Source organism: Eptatretus burgeri, chromosome 4, assembly GCF_056783735.1.
Source record: "Eptatretus burgeri isolate ZD-2024b chromosome 4, Ebu_testis_v1, whole genome shotgun sequence".
Classification (NCBI taxonomy): domain Eukaryota; kingdom Metazoa; phylum Chordata; class Myxini; order Myxiniformes; family Myxinidae; genus Eptatretus; species Eptatretus burgeri.
Window position 1 is genome coordinate 22,163,033 of NC_140964.1, and position 21,154 is coordinate 22,184,186.

Genomic DNA, 21,154 nt, shown 5'->3' on the forward strand with positions numbered 1-21,154 from the left:
TCGTGGGGTGCCACCAAAACTGATTAATCTGCTGTCTGACCTCTACTCTGGTACTGAGAGTGCTGTGAGATGTGGTGGTACCATCTCTGACTGATTTACAGTTGTTACTGGAGTTCGTCAGTGGTGTGTACTGGCCCCCACACTTTTCAGCACTTGTATGGACTGGATTCTGGGGAGGATGTCGGAGAGATTAAGCTACAGTGCATCATTTGGGAATGTCAAGATCTTTGACCTTGATTTCGCAGATGATGCAATCATCTTTAGGGAGACTTTAGATATCCTTTTGGGGGCCCTCATGGTGCTGAATGAGGAGTCGGAGGCACTGGGATTACGGGTTTCCTGGGTTAAACCTAAGATGCAGGTTTTCAATGACATATTGGATGCTGCTGTCATGTCTGTGACTGTTTGTGGTAAGGATGTTGAGGTCGTGGAGAGATTCACTTACCATGGCAGTGATATTCTTGTCTCTGCTGGCTGTGAGGCAGAGGTCAACAGAATCTGGATCGGGCCTGGGGAGTCATGGATTCACTGGATCATGGGGTGTGTGGCTGCCGGTACCTGTGCGGGAGGATGAAAGTCCGAGTCTTCAGGTCCTTGGTGCTTCCAGTCTTGCTCTCTGGATGTGAAACTTGGACTCTGACCAAGGATCTGAGATGGAGCCTTAATTTCTTTGGTACCAGGTCTCTTCGAAGAATCCTTGGCTATCGCCGGTCGGACCTTGTGTCCAACGAGCGGTTGCTGAGAGAGACTCAAATGAGATTTTTTACCTGCATAGTCTGTGAGTATTAAGCTGCGGCTGTATGGACATGTGGCTCGTTTTTCTGATGCTGATCCTGCTCACCAGATTCTCTCAGCGAGGGAGCCTCGTGAGTGGAGGAGGCCAATGGGCCAACCACGTGCCTCGTGGTTGCAGCAGGTTGATCAGCATCTCAATGAGATGGGGATGGGCTAGGCATCTGCCTGAGGGATGGCCAGACAGAGGCCCCTGGAGTCCCGGCGGAAAGTGGACGCAGCGACGTACTGCTCTGGTGCATGCTCCCATACCTGACCTGACCTGAATGGATGTACATAAGCATCGAGTTATCCAAATTTGTACTTCCACAGGAATTATCTACGGGATGGCCTGAAAGTTGCTTTTCCCATGCTAAATCCCTTGCACCTCCCTCTTGACAAATTCAGTTGTTCAAGGAGAATGATGGAGCGCATACAGATACAATGACCAAGTCATTATTGTAAGTACTGCATAATAAAACCTGTGTATAAAAAAAGAGCTGACGAATAAATGCTTTACTGGGGAGAGGTAAAAAGATTTTCAGACCTCCCTGTGCAGTGGTGAAATTAGACAGTAGGTATTGTCAATTTTTCTTACCCATGATGTCTAATAAACCACTGTGAATTTATGTTAGTGTTATCAATCTCTATACGATAATTAAAGGTAGTGCAAAAAATTAACAATAGACAAAAAATATTTTCAGCATAAATGATAAAAATGGAGATCATAAACCTTTTTCTGAATTTGGCCTGGTAAATAAACATTGTCAGAACATGAACAGGTTTCCCTTTTTCAATATTCATTTTTAATTAGCAACACTATCCTCCCAGGGCATACTGCATTGAAATGAGAAGTTAGGCCTTGTGACGTACATATATATTTTTACAATCAAATATGGGAACCCTATCTCACACAATGTGTTGGTGTGTAGTTTCACAGTGTACTTCGATAAATCAAACAAAAGAGAAAAGTATTGATACAGTGGAGTCTGCCTATGTAGGTCATACTAAAAATAAATGCACAAGTCACAATGCTTGCAGATGACGCCAAGGCTGGGAATCAAATATCATGCATCTTGGTAAAGGTTTAACACAGAAAGGGGTGACAGGCCTTGCTTTCGCTGATATTTTTGGAGAAAATGGTCAGGATGCATACACGACCTTGACAACAAATCAAGATGAAGTTTTAGTTTTCCAATTGATGGACCGAAGTCTCTCTGATCTTCTGGAAGTGACAGACAGAGATGGAGTTGCAGATTTTGTAACATTGTCCTATCTCATCAGAAAGTACAAATGTGTAAAATGTATTATTGAGTTATCCAAGGACAAGGAGATAAATAGATTGTTTGTATGAACAAAGGATATGTTGATCACAAGTCATCAAGCCTTCAGTTTTCCTTAACAGTGGTGTATGTATTTGACAACATTACACTCCTTACATGGAGGGAAAGATTTGTCCAACCAAGAGTAGAGGAATCTAGATGTTATTAACAAAGGGCTTGGAAAGTATTACTAGATGACAGACACATTCAAACATTTAGACAATGTCCACAGTGACATTTTCATCTTTTGTTTGTCCTCTGTCCTCTCTTTCTACTGTTGATTCTACAGAAACACCATTTCTGTGTTGATGCATCTTCAGAGAGTAGTTAATGCAAAAATTGGTCTCCCTGCAAACGTAGTGGTAGAAAAAAAAAAAAAAACAGTACATAGGTAGAAATGAGTTAAATACGTACTAAAGGCATTGGAGATAAAGGGGTACATGGATATTGGCAAGAATTGTAGGTAACTGAGGTATGGATGGGTGATTTATGTCGTTATTGTGTTGGTTGAGAAGGTCTCATCAAAAGGTGAATGTGCTATCTGTGTTTGTTCATTCCTCATGCCACAACCGTGTACACCATCCCCTCTGTCCAAAATCAACAAAACCAAAACAAATAAATGAACAAATAATCAAGTTTCTTTTTCTGTCAATGATTATACAAGTGTATAAAACACCTGTTTGATGTGTGTGTTTTCCCCCACCATTCTCTTCCACAATCTTCCACATGCCTCCCCCATTGGAATTATGTTGATAAGTTGTTGCATTGAATTAATGTAGTGTATATGTAGGGCAGGCTTGATGGGCCAAATGGCCTCTGCTGTGTTCAAGTTCCTTGTGTAATCTTTGTGCATGAACAGAGTGAAATTGGGAGATAAGATAAGGAATCTTTTAATCTGATTTTATAATACAGGATACAACAGTCAAAAGCTGACATTTATGTCCTTCCAGAGAATTGTCTTTTCAGGATTCTCAACTTGACAATGTTAAAGTGTCACAATTTAAAGATAAATTACCATGTTAAATGTGACAGATATTAAATTAATGTTTGAAGAAAATTGATGAACTTCACTGGATATATATTCAACTTACTTGATGGGGACAAAAGTAGATCAATTACATATTTAAAGCTGGAATTTAAACACAGACACCACTTGATCGAGTGGGTGTGTTTTGGTGAACCGCACGATTGGCCGATACATGATGCCGATGTGATGGAAACAAATGAGACTATCAGGTTTGGTTTCAAGGAGCCTTCCCCCTGTATACAGTTCATGTCATTTGGGCCATAATTAATTTAACATCAAATACCACTTCAATTTGTTTTATATATAAATAGATATATAAATAAAACAGAATATAAATAAACATTAAAATGGTATACAAGAAAGAAATACACCAATAAAACTAGAAGGGCACTCAGTCGAGCACATACCTCCACCACATAATGCCTGATCTACGAGAACACATCGGGCCCAATCCATTTTTGAAATATGCTATACAGTACAATGTCGTTTTTGGCCCTATCTCTCAACGGTGAAGAATCACTTTAAAAATTTAATAATCCTCGCATGCAGATCCGGATTCAGATCTTCACCAAAATCGAATCAATTTGTCATATTCACAAACCCAACCTGCCCACCAAGTTTCTTCCAAATCCGTCCACAACTTTTTGAGATATCATGCTATGTATCGTTTTTGACCCAATCTCTCAATGGTGAAGAATCACTTAAATTCTAGTAGTCAGATCTGGATACAGATCTTCACCAAAATCTAATCAGTTTATCCTTGTCATACATCGAACCTGTCCACAAATTTTCATCCGAATCCGTCTACAACTTTTTGAGATATCCTGTACATAGACAAATCGACAGAAAGGGGTGAAAACATAACCTCCTTCACCTTCAGTGGTGGAGGTATTCAGGAAATAATGGCACAAAATGTGAATAAACATTGGCATAATATGCTAATCTACACAACAGAGCAGGTCTGCACTCAAAACCAGAATCCTGTGGATATCTATGTTTTTGTTTGTAATAATGCCTACAACATTCATTTATTGTGTGATTGACTTACTTCCTCGATTGACCATGCTCTTGCTCTTCGAGTCTTCACCGAATGCAGACGAGAGTTTCGGCAGGGGCTGCTTGCAGCTTATGTTGATCTCTGTAAAGCATTCGATTCAGTGAACCGGGATGCCCTCTGGAGGATTCTTGGTCTTCGTGGGGTGCCACCAAAACTGATCGATCTCATGTCTGAACTCCACTCTGGTACTGAGAGTGCAGTGAGATGTGGTGGTACCATCTCTGACTTATTTACAGTTGCTAATGGAGTTCATCAGGGGTGTGTTCTGGCCCCCACACTTTTCAGCACTTGTATGGACTGGATTCTGGGGAGGATGTCTGAGAGATCAAGCTGTGGTGCATCATTTGGGAATGTCAAGATCTCTGACCTTGATTTCGCAGATGATGCGGTCACCTTTGTGGAGACTTTAGATATCGTTTTGGGGGCCCTCGAGGTGCTGAATGAGGAGTTGGAGCCGCTAGGATTATGGGTTTCTTGGGTCAAAACTAAGATCCAGGCTTTCAGTGACATCTTGGATGCTGCTATCCTTTCTGTACCTGTTTGTGGTGAGGATGTTCAGGTCAGGGAGAGATTCACTTACCTTGGCAGTGATATTCATATCTCTGCTGGCTGTGAGCCAGAGGTCAACAGACATCATCTGTGTCGGGCCTGGGGAGTCATGGATTCACTGGATCATGGAGTGTGGCGGTGCCGGTAGCTTGGTGGGAGGACGAAAGTCTGAGTCTTCAGGTCATTGGTGCTTCCAGTCTTGCTCTAAGGATGTGAGACTTGGACTCTGACCAGGGATCTGAGATGGAGACAATTCCTTTGGTACCAGGTTTCTTCAGAGAATCCTTGGCTTTCGCTGTTTGGACTTTGTGTCCAACAAGCGATTGCAGAGAGAGACTCAAATGAGATTTGTTACCTGCATAGTCCATGAGCGTCAGCTGTGGCTGTATGGACATGTGGCTCATTTTCCTGATGCTGATCCTGCTCACCAGATTCTCTCAGCGAGGGAGTATCCTGAGTGGAGGAGGCCAATGGGCGGACCACGTGCCTCGTGTTTGCAGCAGGTTGATCAGCATCTCAAGGGGATGGGGATGGGCCAAGCATCTGCCTGGGGGAAGGCCAGACGGAGGCCCCTGGAGCACCAGCAGAAAGTGGATGCAGCGACTCGCTTCTCCGGCACATGCTCCCATACCTGACCTGACTCCACTGTACTGTGCTGTACTGTCACATTGTCATGTTTTATATTATGTCATGCATTTTGGGAAGTGGATTCATCAATACTCGATAAAGTTCAAGTTACTATCATTATACAAGTCATTTCTTATTTACTTAAATGCTGCAGTTCAAGAAAGATGATCGACTTTAGGCTCTGTAGTTGCACACGTATTTAATGATATGCTTTGAATGTGTGAATGAATGGATTTGAGCTGAACCAAAAAAGATAATCCGTGTCACTGAATAACAAACATATAAACACGTCGCTAACACAAAACAAATACACCAATATTTACAAAAGTATGGTGACAACTAGTCACAACTACAGCAAAGTCGATGGCACACCATTACAAATCTCCATGCTTTCATCCAAAAGCAAGGTTAAAGGATGGCAAAAAGTTCCACCAGGAATGACCCAATATCAAATTTTGGGTTTTTTCCCCATTTTTGACCCCTGTGACCCTGTGTCCCCACCCCCTGAGGCATGAACCCAAGGATCAAATCCAAGAACTTGTTACATATTTTATGCATCCCACAATGTTGATTGCATATACAAAGTTTCATTGTCCCCACACTTTTCGACCAAAACGGGGTGATATTGTAATTGGCTCCGTCTATTTATCCCCATGAAACATTATGTTGGCTTGACAGTTAAGTTGGCTGGCTGAAGATCATAGGGTCCTGAGTTTGAGCCCTTGTCACCCGTTGAAATAACACCAAGTGGGTTGACTCGGCCTGTCATCCTTCCGAGGTCGACAAAATGAGTACTTACTGGGGTAATAAGCCATTCGAGAGTCCTGCATCAGAGTGGCAACCCATCCAGGATTATCCTCCTTTACCAATGAAACTGCCTTGGCAGCCCTATGCGTTTCACGGCAGTGAAGGAGTGGTTATTGGTTTCTATTTATTTATTCCCTTGTGTTTAGAAAGAAATTGGGGAGATATTGTAATCAGCTCCGTCTGTTTAACCCCATGTTTATTGAAAAACACTGTGGATTATTGTAATCACCTCCGTCTGTCTGTCTGTCCATCATGCTATACCAAGCATGCAGAGCAAGCATCCTCATTCTGCCAAGCAGTTGTAGAATGCCCGTCTGGTCTTGAGTGCGAGTCCAATGATGTGACTGTAACCTGCGACCAGCCCAATGATGGCTCGGCTTGCCAAAAAAAGAGTGCCATTGTGAGGAATTTGCAAGGGCATCTCACTCTTTGACCCACTCCTACAAGGAGCACTCAGTGGTCACCCCCCCCCCCCACCACGCCCATACCATGGGCCCAGAGAAAGTACAATGTCCACACATAGCCATGTTCCCCTCCCGCAGCACATGAACTGCTCAGCATGGAGCTACTCGGCCACCACGAGCATCTCAATGTGGTTCCGGCAGCGGCAGACATCCTGGAATGTGATGTGGAACAGAGGGGCACCATAGCCCGAGCAGTGAACAATATCTCTCATGATTCCCTGGACACAACCCTAACACTGCGCAGCCAAGAACATAGATGTGGGCTGCCCCATCCAACACCAAGTGTGGGCCCTGACTACTGAACCACAGACCCTCTCTGGCTCCCAACAACGCAGCCAACAGTACCAAAGAGACACCGGCAACTGACGGCTCCCCACTGCTATCGTCCACACCACCCATAACAATGGCGTGACCCAAAGCAGAAAGGGACCACTATCAGTATGCTGGATGGGGGATTGTACACTGCTTCCCAGATATACAGTACTCTAGTCTATATAACCTGGTAAGGCTCTTCATTGTTAAATCGTCTGGTTAAAATAATTAATTCCAGTATATCGTTCAAAGTATAATGGAAAACTCATCTTAATCATTAAAGCAAGTGTTGTTAATCTGTCTGAAAATACTCGGATGTTGTCATCAATCTTACAAACAAAGGTGGTGTAACAGCAATTTGGTATGTTGATCTTCCAACCAGGAAGCCTTCTGGCAATTTTCTGACACTAGTTTTTACTCCCAGGTCAACAAATACACAGTGAACCAAACATATACTGAACCCGTATCAAGGTGACCATCAAAGACTTGATTTCCAAACAGGATTTCCCATTGACCACTTTCAACTTTCAACCAAACTCCTCAACTATCATCACTCCAAGAAGGTCACATTTACTTTTTACCAAAGAACCACACTGAGGACAACAAACCATTCAAACCAGGCCACCCTATCATTTCTACTTGTAGTTGCCCTACCAAACTGATCTCCAATCATCATCGTAAGAAGATGTAGGCTTCTCTTGTTAATTTTCTAACCCATATGGACACCATATGAAGCACTCACAAATTTTGAAAAGTTCAGATTTCCCTTTGACAGCAGTTTTGTTAAATACGCAATGGACATCATATCCCTGTGTGCTATCATTACGAATGACGAGTCTTCGGGTACTGAAACACTTTTCTGTACTAGTAAGGAACCAAACACACTCACCCTATTTCACCATCCTCATTCTCAACTGCATTTTGTTTGCTCATGATCAACTATACAAGTAGACCAAAAGTGTGGGTGTGGGTACCCGAACATGTTACAAAATACTGTTTGTTTTTTTTTTGATGTAGAAATCGCTTTTTTCAGGTTGAAGAAAAACAAGAACATTTTGAAAAAAAGTGGAATGAAAAATGTATTTTGAAGGAGAGAACACCCAATAAGCCTAAGGATGGTAAGAAAATGCTTGGTAAAACAAGGTTCTCAAGCTTTAGCAGATAATAATTCATGTAGTATGGCAGCATAACCAAAAAATGGGGACAATCTGGACAAAAGCACCCAATTTTGTGGATCACTTGGTAATTTAACCAACAAATCTCATGAAAATTTAATTATGCAGGACAGCAGCAAGTAAAGACACTTTTTGTTTAAGCTGCCTCACTATAGCAAGTCAAGATACATACAGTATATTAATATACTATTGCGGTATGCATACACATACGTAGGTACATTATAAATACAAGCTTTACGATTATAGGCAAGCATTACTGACCTCCTGCGAGATATCAATTAAGGTTTTTAGATCACAATTTACAGTTTTCAGTTATAAAAATTACAATTTTCAAATGCAAGATATTGATTGAGGTTAATATTTCACAGTTTAAGTTACAGAAATTGCAATGCAGATTACAGTTACATGATTTACAATTTTCAAATACTTGATATAAAGTGAGGTTTTTATGTCACAATTTAAAGTTATATTAATTAAAATTTTCAAATGGTAGAAATAAATCGAGGTTATTTATTTCACAGTTTACAGTTATATTAATGACAATTTTCAAATGCTAGATATCGATGGAGGTTTTTACTTCAGTTTACAGTAATATAAATTACAATACAGTTTACAGGTATCGATATTACAATTTTTAAATGCAGGATATCAATTGGGGCATTTATTTCACAGTTTACCGTTATAGAAATTATAATTTTCAAATGTAAGATACCGATTGAGGTTTTTATTTCACAGTTTACATCTATAGAAATTAAAATGTAGCTTACAGTTCGGAAATTACAATTTTCAAATGCTAGATATTGATTGAAGTTTTTATTTCCCAGTTTACAGTTATAAAAATTACAATGCAGTTTATGGTTATAGAAATTACAATTTTCAAATGCTAGATACCGATTGAGGTTTTTATTTCACACTTTACAGTCATAGAAATTAAAATACAGTTTCAGGTCTCAAAATTACAATTTTTAAATGCTCGATGTCAATTGAGGTTTGTATTTCATGGTTTACAGTAACAGAAATTACAATATCGTTTCCAGTTATTGAAGTGACAATTTTCAAAAGCTCGATGTCATTTGAAGTTTGTATTTCACAGTTTATAGTTATAGAAATGACAACACAGTTTACAGTTGTAGAAATTACAATTTTTAAATGCGAGATATCGATTGAGGTTTTTATTCACACTTTACAGTTATATAAATCACAATTTTTAAATGCTAGATATCGATTGTTTTTATTCATATTTTACAGTTATATAAATTACAATTTTTAAATGCTTGCTATCGAATGAGGTTTTTATTCATACTTCACAGTTATATAAATTACAATATAGTTTATACAATATAAATTACAATTTTTAAATGTTAGATATCGATTGAGGTTTTTGTATCACAGTTTCCAGTTATAGAAATTACACTTTTCAAATGCTCGATATTGGTTGAGGTTTTTATTTCACACTTTTTAGCTATATAATTACAATGCAGTTAACAGTTGTAGACATTCCAATTTTCAAATGCAAGTTATCGATTGAGGTTTTTATTTCACCGTTTATAGTGATAGAAATTACAATTTTCGATTGCTAGATGTTGTTTGCAGTTTTTATTTCACAGTTTACAGTTATAGAAACTACAACACAGTTTACAGTGATAGAAATTACAATTTTTAAATGCTAGTTATCGATTGAGGTTTTTATTCATACTTTACAGTTATATAAATTAAAATACAGTTTACAGGTATATAAATTACAATTTGTAAATGGTAGATGTCGATTGAGATTTTTGTATCATGTTTCAGTTATAGAAATTACACTTTTCAAATGCAAGTTATCGATTGAGATTTTTGTTTCACAGTTTACAGTTACAGAAATTACAATACAGTTTAGAGTTATAGAAATTACACTTTTCAAATGCAAGTTATCGATTGAGGTTTGTGTTTCACAGTTTACAGTTAAAGAAATTACAATACCGTTTACAAGTGTAATGAGTTAACAGATCGGTCGACATTGATATGTGCTCTCAGAATGTCAGAAAAATATCCAGAATCAAAGTCTTATCTACTCTTTACAGAACCAAGTGTAATCATAGCTTATATCCTTTTCCAATTCTTACCTCATTCGAAGCTCTTTGCAGAAACATGCAGATCGTTCTCTGATGTCTATTTGAGACATTTACAGCTGCAAAGTTCTGTGCATTTCAAGTGAGCCAATTCTTGCATGCGCATCTCCCACCACAGCCTTTTTTGCTCTTGCAGCCACACTGAAGCAGCTCATTGCATGCTTCTGATGTCATGGGGAGCATGGTTAACACAAGGAACCAAGACTTTTTGACCTTGTCCAGAGTCCAGCCTCATCCCTTAGGAGATGAAGTTTCTTGCATGGTCATGTCACTCACGATCCACATCCCAGCCTGGTGACAGCTTGCTTTGAGTGCTCAAGCAATGTGTCCTGCATAGGTGAGATGTTTTCCAGAGTTTTGTTTTGTTAGAACATGTCTCTTTCTGTGCCTTGTTGAGAGTCCCGGTTGCTGGTTTCACGTCATAGAGGACAAGTGTGTCGTATTCTAGGAGTTTGAAGATGTTGCTGTCCACATCAACGTGACAGTTATTATTGACTGCAATGGAGGAGAAAGCATCTATGACTTTGGGGGAAAACTTCCATGCTTCCCATGCAGACTTCTTCCCCTTTCCAAAGAAGTAGATACAGTGTCACAGCCTGTGAAGCTGTGGAAGACAGGAAAAGCCTTGACTTGTTCTTCTCCTAATCCAGAAGCGATGACATTGACATGCATATGCATGAAATCGTTTCCAGTACAAAAGGCCACCCATATGATTGCAGCTGGACACACCATCAGCAAATGGTAGAACATTCCGACTGGGATCACAACAATGTTGGTATCCACTGTCTGAATCGGGCAGGTTGGTAAGTCATGCTTTACTCAATCATGCAGATGAATCAGAATTTTGGTATCTGCTTCCTTGTGATCACATGGGGGCATGCTCTGACTCCTTCCTCTGGAGACCACTCCCTGGCCAGAGGTGATGACAACTTCCTTTTCAGGTGAGAAGTCCATGCTTGCAATCTTGCTGGAGAGGAATTCAAAGAGTTCCTGATTATTTGGATCCCACAAGAAGTCCTGCCAGTTTCCAGGGATTTTGTTCTGGCCAGCTACCAACCTGTGAATACTTTGCCCTTCTTCTCTCTTGTTGGCTCCTTAATACTGCTGGTAATGTTAGTGTCCCACACTGCATCTACCCTGGTGGAACTTTCCAGTTGTTTCATGATGTGTGGAATGAAGACTTAATCTGCATATTGATTGAAGGTGGTAGCACCGATGGGGGAAAGAAGATGCACAACAGCTATGCCATTAATGATCTTGATGTCAAATGGGGAAGTGGACACTCCATGCCAAGTGTGAGTGAGCCTCATGGGTGAAAGGGTGTACCCGGTATATGAAAGCAAACACACATGGTGTGGGCTGTGGGGGGAGGCTTATGGTGTAAAATGACCCTGGGGGAGTGAGCAGTCTTCATGGCAAGTTTGAGCGACGTGGGTCAAAAGGTATGGCCGGCAATTCAGAACAAACATGCACATATGCACACACACACACACACACACACACACACACACACACACACACACACACACACACACACACACACACACACACACCTCAAATATGTCTATAGATATAACAAGTATATATACAATATACATACAAGAAAAAAACAACATATTAAAAATTTTAAAAAATAGAGGAATGATATTTCAAAAAAAAAAAGCCAAACAAGGTAGGAATGACACCACATTAAAATGCCACAATCCTCTTATGGATTACCATCACAACATCTTTTGAGATTTTACTTTTGTTGTGGGATTGTGATGGATGAATAAGAAGAATAACAATAAAGAATGGCACCACATTACGATGCCACAATATGACACCACATTCCTCTTCTGGTTTAGCATCACAAGTCTCTGCTTAGGACATCCAAGGCCACCTCTTTTCATGGCTCACTGCCTTCCCCCACTCCCAGAGTCAGCCAATAGCTCTTAACAGAATAATCCAATCTCTTCTCTCTGTCAAGGCTGGAGTGCCCTAAGACAGTGTCTTGGGCCTATTCCTGTACCTCATCTTCATCAATGATGTTTCTGATTACATGGAAAATCCAAATAATCTCTTTGCTGATAATTCCACCTTCTGCTATGTCATCTTTCATCCTTAAGACGTGAAGGCAGCAGCCTCTTCCCTCTCTGCAGACCTTTATAGAAAAAGAAGCTGGACCAACACTTGGAATATGTCTTTTAGCACTGCCAAATCCCACATACTCACCTAGTCTCTCTGAAAGGACCGTCTGTCAAATCCTCACATCTTCCAAAACAAACCATTTGAAGAGTTTAGGTGACTGAAACCTTTGGGTCTCACCGTCAGCCATGATCTTTCTTGAGCAGACCATATTTCCAAGATGGCATCCAAAGCAGGTCACCGACTGGGCATCCTCCATTGTGGAAGGTCTTTCCTTGGCCAATCTAAAGTTTTGACAACCTACAAGGTCTTCATTTGCAGGTTGATGGAGTACTGTCCTACACTTTAGGCTGGTGCCCCTGCCTTGTACTTTGCACTTTTTGATACCATGGAAAGCAAGGCCCTCAATATAATTGGGATTTCGTGACAAAGCTGTGTGCCTAGGCCTGTTACTTTCACATCCCAGACAGGTTGGTGTCCTCTCTGTATTCTACCACCTCCTTTTGGTATTGCACTGCCAGTAACCCCCTTCTTATTAAACTCTCAATATCCAGGCTCACTGCTCATCTCCACACATTTCTTCCTCTTTTCTATCACCTGTAGAACCAACTTCACCAGTCTGTTCACTCCCATTTTTACCTCTCGGGCTTCAAGACAGCCGTTCACCACTACGTCAAGTTACCACCCTCCATCTATTCATACTCATTATATTTTCGACCCATAATAACCCCATTCCCAAGCACTTCCCTTTTCCAGGTTAATGTGATTTTTCCCCCTCACCCCACCTCTTTTCATTTGTCAGTTGGTTTGTTCCTTTTCTCTTTCATCCCCATTTCCTGCTTCCTCTTCTTGCTGTTTTACCTGTGTTTACCCCATATGTCCTTATCCCCTCCGATTGATATCCTCCTCTCCTCCACTCTGCTGTGCTTTTGATGTTTCCCCCTTTCCATTTTGTTCCATCCCATTCTGCTCGAGCTCTTCCATGACCCTCAACCATCAATCCAAAAAAAATAATTCCTAACAGTAAAACATATGTCATTTGCAGATACTGTTGTTGCCTGCAAAGAAACGGAGACAAGCTCTGTTCCAATACAAAACTGCACCAACAAAAATGTTGGTGTGTCAGAAATATTGCAAGAGGAACCAAAGAAGAGCAAGAAACGTTTCACCAAACAATGCCATCAACTGCAGGAGAGTATCAAGACCACCAACCAAGATAGCACACTTGACAGACATGCACAAGATTATGGAACATATTCAAAACACATTGATGCGAACAAAAAACGTATTAAGGATGTGGAGCAGAATGTGAAAAAGGATGATGAAACATTTACTCCAAGTGAGAGTGATGAGGGGATGTCAGATCAGCAAAGTCTGATTCAGCCTGAACTACCTACTACAGTTAAAACACAGAGTGAAAACACAATTTCAAGTGCAGCAAACTCTACTCTTTGTGTGCCGAGGTACAAATTCAAATTTCTGTTTTATTTAATGCTTTGTTTGTAAAATGATAATCTTTGACATGCTCGGCAGCCTGAACAATTCCTGAAACCTTGCAAGGCAACACCTTTATATTAAAGGACAAATAAGGAAAGAAACAATGCTGTTGAGTCACATGAAACCCTTGTACTTGGAACAAAAACAAATATACAAAGATACATATAGCAACAGTGAACTCTGAAGGACGATAATTAACACACTATGGAAAGATTTTATTTTTAAAAATATTTTTATAGCTTTATAGAACGAAGCAAATCCACTTGTGAAAGCTGCGTCGTAATCATGGGTAAACGCCAAAGTAGAATTTGACGCGAACGCGTCAATGGATATGCTTCCGCCCTTGTTAGATGTCAACCCACTGTTATGTTTCATCTCAATTAAATGTCATAAGAAAAATGAAAGTTCCCTTGATAAAGAGAGACAAAGAGAAGGGGGAAGAGGGAGAGAAAGACAAAGACAGAGAAGACATTAACAGAAGAGAGACAACATCAGATAGTTCTAAGTCAAGTTATGGTATGAAAAATGATTTTCAAAGGGCACATGACCTTTTACCTCTTCAACATAAAATTGAATAGGTTCATATTTGTATTTCAGTCCATAAGTGTGTCAACTATGGTTGAAATATCTTGACTGGTTCATAAGTTATTGCAGCGGTTCAGATTTTCAATAAAAGAGCACTTGACCTTAGGCCTTTAATCATTTGAACCCAAAATTTCATGAGTTCATCTTTGCATCACAGTCCATAGTTTTGCCAAATTTAGTCAAAATCCCTTTAGCAGTTCACAAATTATTGCAGCAACTAAAATCTGCTGAATGCTTTTCAGCTGCTTTCAGCTAAATGTCACATTACCTTTGTCCCTTTGAACTCAAAATCGAATATGTTCATCTTTACATCATAATACACCTTTGTGCCGAGTTTGATCATAAATAAATAAATAAAATCCCTTAAGTGGTTCACAAGTTGTTATGGGAACAAAAATTCTTCACAGACAGCCAGATGCATGGAGAGATGGACGCATGGATGGACAACCAAAAAAAAAAAAAGCATAATGCCTCTGGCAGCTTCGGCAAACAAAGACCCTTTGTTGCACAAATCCATGACAATGCAACATTTATTTTGACCTTGGAATCTGATTATCTATCTCACTAAAATATGCAATTTGGTGTCTGTTTGTCTGTCTGACTGTTTCTTTTTTGTCTGCAATATATTCAGTGGTTACTTATCCAATCATAACCAAACTTGACATGGGGATTAAGGGTCACACGATGGAGGTTGTAGCTATTTTACTTCCCCCCTCCCCCCAAGGGGGGCAAGGGGTTTGCACGTTGCAGGAACTCCATGTTGAGGTGTAAAATATAGGTTATAATGGCTTTCATGGGGCGCACCTTCCGGACGTAAAATAATATGATAACCACAAATGTTTCAGTCAATTCTGTCCAACGTAAGGTTACATGTTAAAACAGTTGCTATTAAACTGAAAGAAGTTTCGAGGAAACTCGACATGATTAAAGCATTCTATAGTTTAATTATCACGTCCCCCTCAGATGAACGGATTAGAGCCCTCTTGGCCTGGTAGGCCTGAAAGAAAGCGGCAATGATCTTCATCTAACAAAGCTGCTTTCATGAATCTTTAAACATGAACGATGGAGGTTGTAGCAATTTAACTTGCCCACCTACACAAGGGAGGGGGGGGGTGTTCCACCTTGAGGGAAGTCCTTGTTTATAAGGTGTGCGGTGATTATTCCCTTTCAGTATGCTGGTTCGAATGATGTAATGTATTTATTAGTCAGAGACCAAGATTCTGAAGTGGTAACAAGTTTATTTCCGGCCACGGGCACAACACAGCACAGCACAGCATCAGAACATGGGCGGGTCACATGACTCTGCTTAACCACACCATGGTGCGCCCATGTATGTATGCATTAGCATAACTACTAATACATGTCATCTCCCACCCCTTTTTCTAAATTTTTTATTTTACAAATCAAGATGCTCAGGAGGCTTACAGACATGAGCTGATCTTTTCAGGGGTCGATGGCTGTCCTTGCTTGTGACTGCTGTGGGTTTCTCAAAAAGGGGCACAGAGTCAGGATGGAGTTCAGGTACATTGATGGGTGAAAAGCTTTCACGAGGAAACACGTCAGGTTCAAACACAGGTGGTGTTAACACAGGAGTGAGTGACAAAGGTACTTGAGCCGGTTCAATGTTTGGCTCCCCATGACATAACCTGAGTTCGTCAACATGTTTACCCAGGCATCTACCATCACACAACTTCACAAGAAACATCATTTCACCAATGTTATCGATAATGACGCCAGATAACCACTTGGTTCCACATCCGGAGTTCAACAGGTATACAGGATCATTGATCTGGAAGTTGCGGTACACAGACGTTTGTCGTGATTACGTTTCTGTTGATACTTGTTATTCTCTACCTCGACCGTTACGTCCGGGTGTACTAATGACAACCATGTTGTCAATTCAGGACCCATCAGAAGCTTGACAGGTGAGCGACCGGTGGTTTGATGTGGTCTGGTGCGGTAGTTGAGCAATACACGAGCTAGACCAGATTGAATGGAGCCTAACTTGACTAGGCTTAGATCATTCTTGATGATCTGAACAGCACGTTCGGCTTGACCATTACTGGCAGCTTTGTAGAGGGCTGATGTGTACTGTGTAGTGCTTAATGTCATTCATTTTGCAAAAGTTCTGAAACTCTGAACTCGTAAATGACGATCCATTATCTGATACAATGGTGTTTGGACTACATGTTGTGCAAACCTGGTGCGTAGAGCTTCCATTGTTGCAGCAGAGGATGAGGATGGCACCACGAGACCTTCAATTCATTTGGAGTGGGCATCAACTATAACAAGGAAAAGCTTCCCTTGAAATGGACCAGCAAGGTTGATGTGTAGTCTGGACCATGGTTTTGATGGCCACAACCACAATGGAGACTGTGGCGGTGTCTTGCCATGGGCTGGACAAGTGTAACAATGGCATGCACCGGACTCAATGTCACTGTCCAAACCAGGCCAACATGGACTCGGGCAATCGCCTTCATGGTGACTATGCCTGGATGAGCATTGTGGAGTTCACTGATCATTTTCCCCTGTAGTTTCGGTGGAATTATCACTCGGCTACCCCAAAGCAGGCAGTCTGCATCAAGAGAGAGCCCATCCTTCCGGATGAGGTTCGGTTTCCTCCCTTCCGGCAGTGATGCCCAATCACCTGATATAACACAGCGTTTAATTTGTGACAAATCTGGATTCCTATTGGAAGCACAAGCAATCTGCTTCGTGGTTATGAGCGCCTCATCGTGGATGACGTTGGCCAGGAGATGAATGATATCACCAGATTGTGGAGGTTCTGGGATGGTTACGAGAAGTGGCAAGTGACTGAGCACGTCAGCACAGTACATTTCTTTACCCGGGCGGTAAACCAATGAATAGTCATAACCGGCAAGGGTCAATGCCAAACGTTGTACACGACCTGATGATGTGGGCATAATGGCTCTGGTTTCTCCCAGGAGACCGAACAAGGGTTTGTGATCAGTCTCAATGGTAATATGTCTTCCAAAGACATATTGGTGCATCTCTAAGGTGCCCCAGGCACACGCTAATGCCTCTCGTTCTACTTGAGCATAGCGACGTTCAGTGTCAGGATTCATGATGCACATGCAACAGGCTGGAGATTACTGGTTCCATTTGTTTGCAATAATGCACACCCAATGCCATATGAAGAGCTATCACAACTGAGAACAAGTTCCTTGCATGGGTCGTTTTTGCATTTTAGCATAGGCATTGGTCAAGTCAAGCTTAGTGAATGTCTGGGCACCCATGAGAGTGGTGAACAGATCCTCTGCGTTTGGCAAACGGGAGCCATCCAGCTTTGAATAGCGGTTGATCGTCATTTTGTCGTCCCCACAAATGCGCAATTGCTCCTTCTGCATTGAGTATTGGAATGATCGGTGCTGCCCAGTCAGAGTACTCTACAGGTGAGACGATGCCCTCACTCTGCAGGTGGTCAGGCCCACATTCGATCATTGATCGGAGCATGTAGGGCACAGGTCTCGCCTTGTGTAACAATGGCTGAGCATTTGCAGAAACACGAATCCTCACTTTGAGCACTGCTAAGGTGCCAACACCATCGCTGAACAGGCCAGGGTACTTGTTGAGCATGGTATCGTATCCAGCATCAGAGTTGGAGACTCTGTTTTCGTCACTCCAAATAAGTCTGATTATTCGTAACCAATCTCGGCCCAAGAGGGTTGGTCCTACTCCACACACTATCAGTGGTGGTAGGATATGAGTGCCGTTTCCATATCCTACAGTCACGTTATCTGAGCCAACTACAGGAACCACCTTCTTGGTTTATGTTCTCAAGTCAGTAGATAGGGGCCGGAGTGCAGGAGCCTTTATCAGAGATTAGGTGGAGGAAGTGCCGGTATCAACTTCCATCCTCACTGGGATCTTATCGATTGTAACATCAACTATAATTGGAGCATCGGAGCTCTTTGTTCCAACAGAGAAAATCTCATAAAGTTCCTTACTTGACTCTCAGCTGCAGGCTGCTGTGCTCTGTGACCTATTGTCTGCTGCATCAGGGTTCACTCCAATGTGATAAGAAGGAGACAAATTCTTCAACTTGGATCGAGAACAACGGCACTTCAAGTGTCTGCGCTTACCACAGTTGTCACAGGTATAATTCCTGTACTGACATTGGAAAGCTTGATGATTATCACCACAACACCTACAAGTTACCCCAACCTTCCAGCTAGATTCAGAAATGTCAGGAGGTGGAGGTGAATTTGGTAGCTTGCTAAAACACTTTTGCTTGTAGCCACAGGTTACCTTGTTAACCTATAGGTCCTGCTGGATAACTTTTGACTTGTTAGAGATCACACGCAGGCTTTCGGCAGTTTGCATACTCGCAGTGGCTATTTCCATGACTTTATTGAGTGGGGGGGGGGGGGGAGGAGATAGGTGAGGGGTGGAGGTGGCATTAGCAAAGAGAGTGATATGTTATGCTTAATGGCCGAACACACACACACACACACACACACACACACACACACACACACACACACACACACACACACACACACACACACACACACACACCTCATCAGAACAGCTGTACACACAACGACACAACAGAGTTTGTAAAATAATCCACTGGCACATCTGCAAAAAAAAACTTTGCTATTCCTGCAAAAATCTACCAAAAAGTTCCAGAAAATTTGTGGGACATAAACCAAAAGCATGGACTGAAAACATGGAAGTACCTACCGCTCACGTACGACCTTGTGATCCCATTGAGGGTGAACATCGAAAACAAAGCCTAACAACCAGATATTATACTTGGGTACAAAAAAAAAAAGAGAGAAGAAGGCATTGCTAGTTGAAGTGTTACCACCGGTGATTTTGGACTAAACAATGCAGAAATCAAGAAAATGACCAAATACCAAGACCTCCAGAATGAAGGGAAAAGATCCTGGAAGTTGAAGAATGCCAAAGTTGAACCAGTGAGAGTTTGAGCAACGGAAATGATGACAAAGAACCTCACAGAGATATTAAAAACCATCTCTGGGAATATCACTACAAACGAACGACAGTTGGAAGCTGTCCGTGGCTCAGTGACGATCCTGAAGAGAGCCCACGGCACAAAACTTTGAGAACAGAAAACTTCACAGCTTGGTCTGTGAATCGTGACCACATACCACAATGAAGGTAGACACTTTGAATCTGCCCTGGGAGGACTCAATTCTACATTCTGAAACCTGCATATGTAGATACTAATCAACGACGCACGCACACACACCAAGTTCCATTACGGAGTGCAGTTTATGTACGTACACACGCATAAAATACATTAAAATGACAAACAGCTTACACACATATTGAGACATAGCCGTGTCCCGAATCAATGATGCAACTCGCAGCCACAAGGCTGCATACGTGTGTGTGTGTGTGTGTGTGTGTGTGTGTGTGTGTGTGTGTGTGTGTGTGTGTGTGTGTGTGTGTGTGTGTGTGTGTGTGTGTGTGTGTGTGTGTGTGTGTGTGTGTGTGTGTGTGTGTGTGTGTGTGTGTGTGTGTGTGTGTGTGTGTGTGTGTGTGTAATGTTCTATTTGATAAAAATGTCAAAGTGGTTTTGCTAAATTTGTGTGACGCAAGTAAAAGCAATGTTATTTTATGTCATCTCATTTAATCCTTTTTAAAATTCCTCCTCTTACAAGAAAAATCCAATTAACCCTGTAATTGATTGTTACTGTTATTGTATAGCAATGCAAATGTGTTGAAATCCATCATTTTCTTGTTTTAGTGTAGGTGTGTCTATTTAGGATGTAATGAATCATAAATAAATATAATTGGTTATCCTCGAAGCAAGCTAAATCACTCAAATTTTACTTTTCATTCATGCTTGATATTCACAATGTGAAAACTAATGTTATTCTTGCTAAAGCTGGAAAAGAAAAACAAGTATGAGGGACACGACAAACAGCTTGAATCAATTCTTCCTCGTCACCCACCCAACAGGTACACCAAGTTTCATTCGAATTTGTCCAAAACTTTTTGAGATATCGTGTTATATATCATTTTTGGCCCAATCTCTCAATGGTGAAGAACCACTTTAAAATTCTAGTAACCGGATCCGGTTCTTCATCAAAATCTCCTTAATTCGGCCTTGTCATGCACACGACCTGCCCACCAAATTTCATCCAGATCCGTCCATAACTTTTTGAGATATCTTGCACACAGACAGACAAACAAACAGACAGACAGAGAGGCGAGAAATCATAAGCTCCTTCACTTTCGGCGATGGAGGTAATAATCACCACACCACCACAATAATCACCGCACACACCATAAATCATGTCAAAACATATACAGAACAACACTACTATTCCCAGGAGCAATTGGAGACCATGCACATGTTTACTTCTATGGCACAGGAAAAGTACTTTGCTGCTGATTCCTCAAAGCTTGACACATGGGTTATTTTTTTTAATGTCTCTGTCTCTCTGGCTTTTTTCCTTATGCTCGGCCACATCTTTTAAGTTACAAACTTCAAACGTGGGTGCAAATACAATTTTGTGTGAGAGTTAACATAGGCTATGTGGCCGCGACGTCACGCAGGGGCAGGGGGAAGGGAGGATGTAAATTATGGATGTAAATTTGTACTGTGCAGCACCACCTGTGCAGTGGTGGTGGCAGAGGGTATTACAATTTCCATTTTTACCCAGGCAACACTGAGGTTGAAGCACTCTTCACATGGGTTAATTTGTTCAACTTCCTTTCTCCTGT

General features: G+C 41.3%; 1 protein-coding gene across 2 annotated transcripts in view; it reads left to right on the forward strand.

The window, feature by feature from the left end:
- Positions 1–21,154, forward strand: part of LOC147027612 (uncharacterized) — a 60,033-nt gene that overhangs the window by 8,594 nt on the left and 30,285 nt on the right. For both annotated transcript variants that reach the window (XM_085877144.1, XM_085877143.1), the window contains exons 3-4: positions 7,970–8,054; positions 13,395–13,812. In XM_085877144.1, the coding sequence (XP_085733270.1) occupies positions 7,970–8,054; positions 13,395–13,812 (503 nt within the window). The remainder of the gene's footprint in view (positions 1–7,969; positions 8,055–13,394; positions 13,813–21,154) is intronic.